The sequence below is a fragment of the Myzus persicae genome, unplaced genomic scaffold (genome assembly GCF_001856785.1).
Source record: "Myzus persicae strain clone G006 unplaced genomic scaffold, MPER_G0061.0, whole genome shotgun sequence".
NCBI lineage: Eukaryota > Metazoa > Arthropoda > Insecta > Hemiptera > Aphididae > Myzus > Myzus persicae.
In genome coordinates this window covers 111184-122862 of record NW_019104190.1, presented here as the reverse complement: position 1 = coordinate 122862, position 11679 = coordinate 111184, and the positions used below count along the sequence as shown (strand labels likewise).

Below are 11679 nucleotides of genomic sequence, written 5' to 3'. Positions count from 1 at the left end.
AAATTATATATGTGAAAATAAAAAAATTGTTGCAATTTAAAAAGTTCTATAGTTTATTAACTATTACGTAAAACAAAGTTAACTCTGTAAGGCGTATGTATACATTTCATTAAAAATATTTTATCACTAAAATCATTGAATTGGAAAAAAATAATACAATAACAAAATATCTAAAAATGATGCATTTGTAGTGCTAGGAAAATACTATACCTACAGCTAAGTTTTTTTTTCTTGAAATCTTTTAAGGATTGAAATAGTTAACTTTTAATTAATGAATCTATTGTACACTATACAAAAAAAAAATGAGTTAAACATTATTTCACACTTTATCATCACTTCTTAATTCTTCCATTTTATTGGCAATATTTCTTTCCATTTCAGCTTCATATCGCCATCTCCAATAAGCTGCCTAAAATTGAAATATTAAAATTAAATTATAAAAGTATGAGGTTTCTTTTAAATATTGATTAAAAAAATATTTACTTTTGAACGATCCCATAATGCTTCAAATGAATCTAAGGCAGGCCTTACATCCAAAACAGCCACTTGATATTTATTTGGTGAATTATCGGTACTATAATAATCAATAACATATCGTACTTCTTTTCCACAACGATCTACTATCCAATCATGTCTATCAAAAGGTATTTCATATCCCATCCAATTTCGTATTCTTGCTCTTGGAGAAAAATGTTTAGCTTTACCCCCAAAGCTTTTCAACTTTGGATTCATACATTCATTTGCATGGAATGCTTCCCATTTTAGCACCTCTCGCCAAGCAAGCTCATTGTTGATGTTGTGAATTTTGATTATAACATCCATATCTTTTGGTGATAAATCATCATCTTTCCAACGCCATCCTTTTCGTAACATTGCATTCCAAAACATCTAAACAATTTCAAAACAGTTTTTACTGTTTTTAGTAAAAAAATGTTGTATTATATATATTTGAATTATTTGTGTTACTTGAGCTGACGGATAAACCCAAAAGTCACCCTCTCCTTCTGACTTTGGTATAGTAGATACTTCTCGTTCAGTTGGTAGTAGGAATGGTTGATCTGGTGCTGGTTTCTGATTTGGAGGTGGCATCTATGAATATAATACATCATATACATAGTGATTCAATAGTTGGTTTAGAGTTATTAGTAGGGCTCGGATTTTAAAGCAAATGCTTCTATTTATATATTTAAGATAGAAATCTAATTTTTATACATAAATTCGTTTCACGTTAATCTGATTCGAAATAAACGAATTTATTTTTGCTTTTTTTTGCTTTTTTTAGTATAAATGCTTTTTTATTGCTTTTTTCAGTTATTCAAGCTGTGGAATTTTTATTTGTTGTTATGCTATGAAAATAAAATAAAAGTGTTTATTTACTTAATAAGAAATGTGAAAACCCACAATAATGACCGTGACCGTACCATTAGTGCGAAACGTCATTAAATGTAATGATTGAAATGTATAGATTATCGATCTACAGATAGCTTATGGGTCGATAGCTTATCGACTATTGCATATAGTTTTTAGAACCTACGCTCAGTACTCGTATAACATCGATCTAGACGTGTTTAAAATTTAAGTTTTATAGTGATTTATAGTGTTGTAATTTATTAAAATGCCAAAAGTCAAAACGAATGCATTTTTAAAACAATTAGTGTTAGAATTTGGTGAAGAAATTTTTCAAANTGCTTCAAATTTCATATCGCAAACTTTGTGAAACAAAAGTGTCACATGAAAAAAAATATAATATACAACAGCATGTACGGAGAGAAAAACATGTTCAAGCTGTTAAAAGACACGAAAATGAAAAGTCTGCATTACTTTAACCATTTTTACAACAGTTTAGTAGTCAATCAGATTTTAATGCCGATTTATGTTCAACATTGGTAGCTGCAAATATTCCAATGAATAAACTAAATAATAAACATTTTCGTGAATTTTTAACAAAATATTGCAAAACAACTATTCCTGACGAGTCGACATTACGTAAAGGATATTTTAATTCATGCTATGAAAATACATTGGCGAAAATTCGTGATACAATAACAGACCAAAAAATATGGGTGTCTATTGATGAGACTTCGGACTCTGTACGTCGTAATGTTGCAAATGTAATAGTGGACACATTACAACCACAAAATCCAAGTAATATGTTCGTTATTCACACAGAATACTTGGAGAAAGTGAATCATAGTACAATATTCCAACTATTCGATAAAGCTATGCATATTTTGTAGGGAAATGGTGTAAAACATAACAATGTTTTGCTATTTGTCTCAGATGCGGCGCCTTATATGAAAAAAGCGGGTGATTGTATAAAAGCGCTTTACCCAAAACTCATACATGTGACTTGCTTGGCACATGCATTACACAATGTTTGCGAAGAAGTACGTGCACACTACCAAGATGTAGATCAGTTGATTGGAGGAATGAAAAAAACGTTTTTAAAATGTCCCAAACGTACAGCAATCTTTAATGAGAAATGCCCAGAATTGCCAAATCCACCAAGATTAATAACGACCAGATGGGGTACATGGATAAAAGCTGTCCAGTATTATTGCAAATATTTTAATCAAATAAAAAGTGTAATTGAAGACTTCGAAGAAGAATCTCAATGTGTTAAGGTAGTGAAACAACTATTTCAAAATGTATCTCTTTAATTAAATATTGTGTATATTTCAACCAACTTTGGATTTCTACCAGATATTATTACAACATTAGAGGGAAAAGGTAACTTTTAACAAAGTATTTAAACAATTTAACATCATAATACTAAATTATATGTATAATTTTAGGCGAATAGTTGACAAAATGTATAAATATCGTGTTAGATGCAGAAAAAAAGTTAAATGAAGCTCATGGAGATATTGCAACTGCTATTTCTGGTAAACTAAATCGTGTTCTTTTGAAAAACAAAGGCTGGAAACAATTACTGGACATCAATACTATACTGTGTGGCGTTTCATCAGATGAAATTAATTATCATGGGTTTGATTTAAACGAAACCTCTTGCATGAAGTATGCACCTATCACTTCAGTGGATGTAGAGCGTTCGTTTTTGATGTATAAAAACATCCTGTCTGACAAGAGAGTCAGTTTCACTACTGAAAATCTTACCAAATACATGGTAGTAAATTCTTTTTTTAATTTAAATTAATTTTTCAATTTTTTTTCATTCAGTTTTATAAAATTATAACTAATTCGTGTTAATTTTTAGTCGTGCTTTTTTTTTGCTTTTTTTAAAAATAAATATGCTTCATTTTTGCTTTTTTTTTTCAATTTTATGCTTTTTTTGTTATTTATTATGCTTTAAAATCCGAGCCCTAGTTATTAGGTATATGTCCTGGCTTATGAATCCATGAGAATATTAATTTTATCACAGTATACATTTTAGGTTAGGTTAAGTACTGACAACTGAAAAGATTCCAGAACTGAGAGTACAATTAATGTAATGATTTAAAATAGTTAACAAAAAAACTAATAGTGATTAAAAACTATTTCCTCTATAATACTTAAACTGATAATAAATTCATAACGTCTATAAACAAATAGAGATTACTTTAATGTATATATTTAGGCAATCATAGTATTCTATAATTTTAATAGGCAGTGTAGGTAAAATTAAACATTACAGAATTGCCCGGTCTAGGTTGGACAATGTAAACTACAATAGTTTATTCATTATTTAATTTAATTTAATTAAAAAAAAACTATCCCTAATAAATTATTTTTATTTTGAAAAATATATTATAACTTGACTATTTTAACTACTTGGGCTTTTAGACTAGACATGTAGTTATATGGTTAATTTTTTTTATTTTAGGTTACAATGCTAAATTTAACACAAGTAATGTATAGACCTGCTGGGCAAAATAGTATTTTAATGTTTTGCCCCGAAATACCAGGTAAAGTATACATACTTATACTTTGTCTTAAGAGGACGTCGCACCCGCATATTATGTTGTCTACTTGTCTCCGTCTTACACACGTACAACATACCAAATTTCACTCTCGGCAGATCACGTTTAGCTTCGTTAATTTAAAAATTAGAGTGAATTTACCTCTTATAAAATTTAAAGGTAAGATAATTTTTGAGGGCATCTCATCGGGTTTTTGTAATATATTTTAATTTTAAAGCGAGTTATGAGTATTTTAAAATTGTAAATTGTTTGTATACCTTTAAATACTCATACCTCACTTTAAAATTAAAATATAACAAAAACCCGATGAGATGCCCTCGAAAATTATCTTACCTCTAAATTTTATAAGAGGTAAATTCACTCTAATTTTTAAATTAACGGAGCTAAACATGATCTGCCGAGAGTGAAATTTGCTATGTTGTACGTGTGTAAGACAGAGACAAGTAGACAACATAATATGCGGGTGCGACGTCCTCTTAAAAGAGAACAATCAATTTTTGAGAATTTTGAATGATACGAGATTAGAGTGTTGAGAGCTACATGATTGAGCTAACACCGGGTCGTTGGTGGAAAAATAAGAGCACTGACAAAAATCGGTCAGCGGACAGATTATTCTCTATTGAGACACACAATAGACCAGGGTTATGTATTACATTGCTTATAATATTATATATAAAACGTTAGGTTTTGGCTTTCTACCATGTATCTACTAATATTCTGCCTACACTAAATAATATGTATAATACTATGTAGATACTAGATACTCTGACACTTTTTGATTACTAAAGCTAAGTGTACTAGTCATATTTTTAGGGTTGTGGATTCAATGGACATACATGATTACCCATTTTATTATACTTATCCAAATTCAGTGTAATATACTTTGTCATATAATAATATGTTTACCATATTTAACGGATTAATTTCATCTGGGTTTCCTGCCACGGCACATCCAGCAGCTTTCTTATCGTCTGTCTTGACGTGCATTGGACATTCCGGAGGTGGGTTCACGCCAGCGGTGTTGGTGAGGCCGTGTGGATTTTTAGGTACATCATTGTTGTTTGTTTCGTTCTGTGGAATGAACGCCTGCACCACAAGTTTTTGAGCTCCGGAAACAGTATTTCCCATTGCTACTCGTCAAAAAAAAATCTAAAAGACGTACCGTCAGAGTATTAAGTAGCCTGTAATATTAATATTATCACTCTAAACTCTAAAGCGTTTACTCACTCGTACTCAAAGATCGGTAAAACAATTTGATGTTGGTTAGGTTAGGGCAACTTTAGTTCTCGGTAGTTGGAAATTTGTAATTCACATCTTCTAATCGTGGGTTGCGGTCGGCGTCGTCATGAGCAAAAATATTAACAATTCAAATTGGCGTAATTTTCCTCGAACCTCGAAGAAAATTTTCTAACCTATATAATATCACTTGACAATTCTTCAGTCGAAGATATCAGCTCGCTCGTGCGTCTGATTGATAATCATCATGGAAAAGTGATTGATACATTATCTCGTAACAATAATCACTAACGTTTTGTTTATTATCGCACATCATATTATGCACTACCAATAATATAATACCTACCACTACTACAACAACAATAATACACAACTACTACAACTCAATACTCATTAGTTATTATAATATATAATTTTGCCGTCTATGGTCCATCTTTTTCTTTCTTTATTTCTTTTTTAAAATGTTGTCGATAAAATAATAATAATAACATGTCTCGTCGTTTGCGCAGTCTAGTCCGACGCTCCGATCCATCCGCCGGTCCATCGTAGTTGGACATTCTCGCTCTCGGGGAGATGAGAATAAGACTATAGCAATTATTATTATTATTATCATAGTTTTTTGTCAATCGTTTTTAACTCGTAAATCGTGTTAGGTGGCAGGTGTATAGACAAAAAAACAGCTTTGCCGTCGGAATTCTGTGACAAAAAATCAGTACTCTGACTGAACATCAATACCTATTTTAGGTGTTTTACATATAACTCATAATAATATATGAAAATGTCCATATCGTCAGACACGATAATTCACAAACTGTATAACCGTCAGGTAATTAGATATTTTTTTTATTATTATTATTCTGATATACCTAATATGAAACTCTCGTTATGGGTGGTGTTTAAAAATCTTAAATTGAACACACTTGCCACCTTAATAAGTTTGAATACTGTACGACTAGTACGAGCAATAATCGTCTTAAACACCTCGTTGGCGCCATATTTTGTATTAAAATTTATATTAGGTATACCCAAGCACTTATGTGAAATTAAAAGTGGTACCCTTAAGTTCTTTTAAAATCATCACTGGTTGAACCACTCTATCATTTATTCTTCTGATATTTTTTTACTACTTAACTATTACTATGTCAATGTTTAACTTTGAAATGTATCAAATTAATTTAATTGTTATCACTAGATGTGTTATTACATCTAATTATTGTTAATTTTCCAGCTATTTTATTATGAGTAACTATCATTTGAATTGAATTTATCTCTTAGTCTACGTGATGATTTATAACTATAATTAAGTATGTTAAAAATAGCTCACACTTCCATTTAAATAATACTATAAACTGCAACTACTTAATTACTTTAATTTATGTATTTATACCATAAATGTTGTTAATTATAATATTTTTTTCCTAATTTGTATGAAATATGTTTATTTGATCATTAAGAACTCCTAAATTTAATCAAATATTTATATCTATTGTTATTTTTCTGAATATTGTACGAATGGCTCTTCTATGTTCACATACACTTAGATGTGTTGGTTAATAGTGTACCTACAAAAAAGTAATATTTAATAACTTATATTATTCTACACTGTTTCTAGGTTCATGGTTCTTTTAAATACAAGCATAATCCTCAAAACAATACGAGATATTTATTTAAAGACAATCCAGATTATGGTAAATTTTTCTTGCCAGATATTATAGAAGACATTTCTGAGTTAGTAAATCAAATTTTATTTATTCCTTTAAAATATTATGTATTTTTTTTTATTGTATTTTTGTATATATTTTGTTCATTTAGTCATGTGTTTATGGGTTTAACTCGATGTGGCCGGTTTCTATTAACTTACACAATAGCAGACTCAGAGAATATAGTTGTTGTTGATAATTCTCTTATGCCTTCATTAAACATGAAGTATAAACTACATTTTTGGGCTTTTCGGCCAGGTCAATCAGCTTTTAGAGTTTCAGAAATTGCATTATTTGAAAATGCTGAGTTTAGTGATTTTTTAAATATTTATATTGTTCAATGGCCAAACCGGTCTGACAGAATCGTAGTTTTCGGTGAAAGGTAAATAATTCTATTGAAATAAATAATATTGTTATTAAGTATTCTTCTTTATTTCTATGTATAGTGTGACATCTGAAGATGATGATTGTGACATGCACAAAATTTACATTACAGTCACTACATTACCATCTTTAAATAACTGTAAAGATTGTCAATCAGTAGCCTATGAACATAGAGATGAAGGTACGTAAAGATTGCACATCACTATTTTTTTTAACATTTATTATATTACAACTGTAATTTGTGTATAGATCTTTCCAAGTATTACTTGGGAAACACGTGTCTTGTTCATGGCCTTACTGTACATACGTCATTCACAGTATCACATCCTTATCCTCGACTAGAGCCTTCTGTATCGTTGAAGTATGATGATCATATTGTGCTCAATACGTGTAATTTTATTCACGTTTTAAATATTGATTTAGATAAGAATCAAAATTCTAAATCTGATAAATCAGAAAACATCAATGTTCCATTAGCTCACAAGTATATATATACAAAATATAAATTAGTCACTTAACTTATATTAAACAATTCATTTTCATTTACAGGCTTAGTAATGATTTGACTGAATTTGGTTATAAACTGGCGACTAAAAGTGATAGTCAAGAAAGAGGTGTCAAAAGGAGACATATTGATACCAGATGTTTTGTATGTTAAAAATAAATACTAAATAATGAATATGATATATTTTATATATAATTTTAACGTTTTGTTTTTATTGATTGCAGTTTGATAAAGAACAAGATATGACCATGGCTGCTCTGAACCCCATGCCTAATTATAATAACCATCGTCTTTTAAGGATGAAAGATGCTGAAAAGGTAAACAAAATTGTGATTAATAATTTTTATTTTTAATTAGTAATGTGATGTTTTTATTGTTTACTTAATAGGTGTATGATTTTGATGAAAATGATGATAGTTGTTTGCTTAAGTTTAAATGGTTCAGGCGGAGAAGAATAGCAGATAAAATGTATGAATTTTGTTCCGAAGAAGAAGATATGGAAAATGTACATCCATCATCCAAAAAAAATCTCTTTCAACGCCGCGAATCACCTGGACCTTCGGCCGTTGATCAAACACCATTATACATACAAACAGACTACGAAGATGATATATTAAATGACTGTGATAGAAAAATGTTATTTGCTCAAGAATTAAATGCAATCATTGCAGACTGGGATTGTTTATCATCACCACGTTCAGTTACCTCTGAAGATAGAGACATTAAGAGTCCTGATAGTACCAACCGGAAGATTACCAATGTGCTCAAGCCAAGAAATAAAACTCCATTATTTAAAAATTCCAAAAGCCCCTGTGATAAGAAAATCAGTGTTATGATTGTTCCTGATAATATTCAAGGTAAACATATTTATAAATATTGTTTATAAGCTTTTTATATGAGATAAAAAAATGTCTATACTTTGTACAACTTAATATTATTGAATAGGAAATCAATCAAGTAGTTCATTCCGATCCGTACCATTACAAGGATGTTCAGTGAAATTTGAAAGGCAGTACATAGAAGTTGATGAAGAAATTGTCTCAGTCACTACAGATTTAGATGGTAGTTTCATTATGATTCATATTTTTTATGTTTATAAATTATAAATCTTTTTACTTTCATATTACAATCATGAATGATTACTTGTATAATTTGACAACCATTTAAAATTATATTAAAGATAAATTACACCAAAATAATAAGTTGAATTCCATAGTCTGAGTTTAATGCAATAATTTAGGTTGTGGATTATGAGTATAGGTCATGGGTATATAGGAACTCACTCTTTATCAAAGCATGAATAAATATTCACTAATAGTCACTAATAATTGTTATAAAAATGTATCACATTATTACATTAATTTTTAGATTGTAATGACTTATAATTTATAATATTAAATGGCTTTTTTTCTGCAGAAGAAGATGGTATAACAGGGTCTTTATGCGCACTTCCATTGTCTGTACATGGGTCTGCGTCTGCTCAAATGCAAATGATCAATACTGCCAAAATTGGAAAACAGGTATCTTTCCTAACCTAATAAAATATATCATTAGTGTTTATAATAGTGTAAATACTAATTAATTATAACATTTTAGTAAACATATGAAGTAAGTAGTAGAAGTTTAGTATTTTACATTTGTTTGAAATAGTTTGAATTACTTATCTTGCAATGTTTCTTTGTGCAGTTATCATGATGTTTGCATAAAGTTATAAATAAAAATGCTGTCATTTTTTAATATCTTTGAGTAGTTGTACAATAAAATGTACGTTACAATGTGTTTATAATAATTCAAACTACATTCCATTGTCTATTTGTTAGATCTCATTAGCTTATATATATCATATTTTATGTGCATTTACTAATCTAATAATTTTTTTTTTTAGGAAAAAAATGTTTGCGTTATAAAACAGGCGAGTTTAGATTTTGAACATGTTAGTTATAAAGTGGCTGAGATTATTTGCAATCTAGAAGGTCACAAATTTTGGTGCTATAACGACTATGACTCTGCTATTGTTGATGTAAATATGCGTTTATTACGTTCAGTTTGCAATTTAATAATTTTTTTTTAACTAAAATATTTTTAATGTGTTTTAACAGATTTGTCCGTTAAATGGTGACATTTTAATTGTATTGTGTATAAGACTGAACACAGAAGAGGATAAGAGACCTACACCTCTTTGTCAACCAGCGAATAGCAGGTAATTTGTGTTAGGTGCTTAGTACTTATTATTATTTAGGTGCCTAAAATGTATATACAATTTATTTAAATATATTGTTAATGTCCACTTAGGGGTTTTGAGACAAAGTGCGTGATTCTGTGGAACCCTGAGACTGATACTTGTTACCTGGAGGCTTACTTGCAACTGGAAGTAGTCACGGAGGATCCTAGTCAAACGAGTTGGAATCCAGCTCGTTTTGAAGCTAATATACTGCGAAAGGCGTCCATGGGTTTCTTCAACGTTCCTATGGCCCGTCAAGTGAGATGTTTATCACATGAAGTCTGGTCTAAACAAGTTGGTAATCTGAGTGAGTATTTTTGCAATGTTATAAATAATTTACCTTACACCTCAGGTAACATTAAGTAATGTAACAATTTTACTTATAATTTTCTAGATCCACCTTTACTTGAAATAAGAGATGAAGATAATATGATCACTATCCTAAGAAACCGAATGGATGCAGTAGATGAAAACAATGTAATGGTGTTCCTCCGTCATAGACTGCCAATTTAATTGAAAGAGCAGTAGGAGTTAATCTTAAGGTATATTAAGTTTCATTAGACTATCTAAATTATTATTATTGAAAAATAAATGTGTGATAGCTATATTTTATTTTTCAACTATTTACTGCAATGAATTTAATTTGTAAGTTTTATATCTCATCATATGTATAATGATAATATACTTTACCTGTTTAATTTGTATTAAGGAATTAGTCCCTTGAGCTCATTTATTTCTCGTTATTCTCTTAAATGTTCACAACAATTTAAAAATAATAATCAAATCTTCTTTTGGAAAAGTTTAAGATATCTTTTAAGAAATGAATATACTATTGTTTTAAATAATAATGTTCAATGTAAATTTTGAGTTAATAGTAATTACTGTATTTGTTCACATTGGAAATTATTTAACTTTATGATTCTGTCAAAATGAACTTAACTTAGCTTTATTTATATTTTTCTGTGAAATAATCTCCCTCGTAGAAATCAATATAAATATAGTTATAATAAACAATTGACTTTAAAAATTGTTCATATTTGTTTTTAGTCAATTTCTATGATGTGTATTGTAGATATTTAAAGTACAAAAATAATATTAAAATAATATATTATAATTTATATTGTTATTATTTTCCATCTCCCATTCAGCTCTAAAGTTAATTAAGAGTTTAGTATAGTGAAATTGAATAAAATTATTTATGTTTAAATATAAGTATTATTATTTATTATCAGCTATCACTATTTCACGTAGCATGTCAAAATAATCAAAATGTATGTAGTTTTATATTAAATTATCATGTATTATATTCATTTAATATTAAAATTATGCATAAATTAAAATTAAAATTATAATGTTTCTATAATCTACATTATAATTTAATGTAGATAACAATATAAGTTACATCCACTGATTATTCAAAAAATATAATATTATAGTAATTTTAACATTCTTATTTTACACTGCAATAATAAAATAAATGTCTTACTTAATATTAGAATAACCTGTGAATGATAATGTTTATGTGTAAAAAGTATGATTTGTAAGACGTTTGACAAAAATTTGTTACTTCATGAGATAAATATACGTATAAAATGTCTGAGGAATATGAAAATGTAGATTGCATATTTACCACATACGTGTTTAGTTTATTTAATAGGCTTATTACTCTTTAAAACTAATGTACAAACACGTTACTATTTTATTGTACCTTAC

General features: G+C 28.8%; 2 protein-coding genes across 2 annotated transcripts; one reads left to right on the top strand and one right to left on the bottom strand.

Moving 5' to 3' along the window:
* Positions 1 to 317: 317 nt before the first annotated feature.
* LOC111039793 (cytochrome c-type heme lyase-like) lies at positions 318 to 5378 on the bottom strand. The gene is made up of 5 exons (XM_022323426.1): positions 5148 to 5378; positions 4827 to 5069; positions 967 to 1089; positions 484 to 888; positions 318 to 409 (listed from the first exon to the last, which is right to left on the bottom strand). Exons 2-5 carry the CDS (start codon positions 5046 to 5048, stop codon positions 320 to 322), a joined length of 840 nt encoding a protein of 279 aa, XP_022179118.1. The 5' UTR covers positions 5049 to 5069; positions 5148 to 5378; the 3' UTR covers positions 318 to 319.
* A 550-nt stretch (positions 5379 to 5928) lies between these two features.
* On the top strand, positions 5929 to 11546 carry LOC111039792. The gene is made up of 14 exons (XM_022323424.1): positions 5929 to 5982; positions 6769 to 6884; positions 6969 to 7238; positions 7303 to 7421; positions 7490 to 7724; positions 7790 to 7889; positions 7970 to 8062; positions 8134 to 8602; positions 8691 to 8807; positions 9162 to 9265; positions 9631 to 9765; positions 9845 to 9945; positions 10038 to 10273; positions 10361 to 11546. Exons 1-14 carry the CDS (start codon positions 5929 to 5931, stop codon positions 10477 to 10479), a joined length of 2268 nt encoding a protein of 755 aa, XP_022179116.1. The 3' UTR covers positions 10480 to 11546.
* The last annotated feature ends 133 nt before the right edge of the window (positions 11547 to 11679 follow it).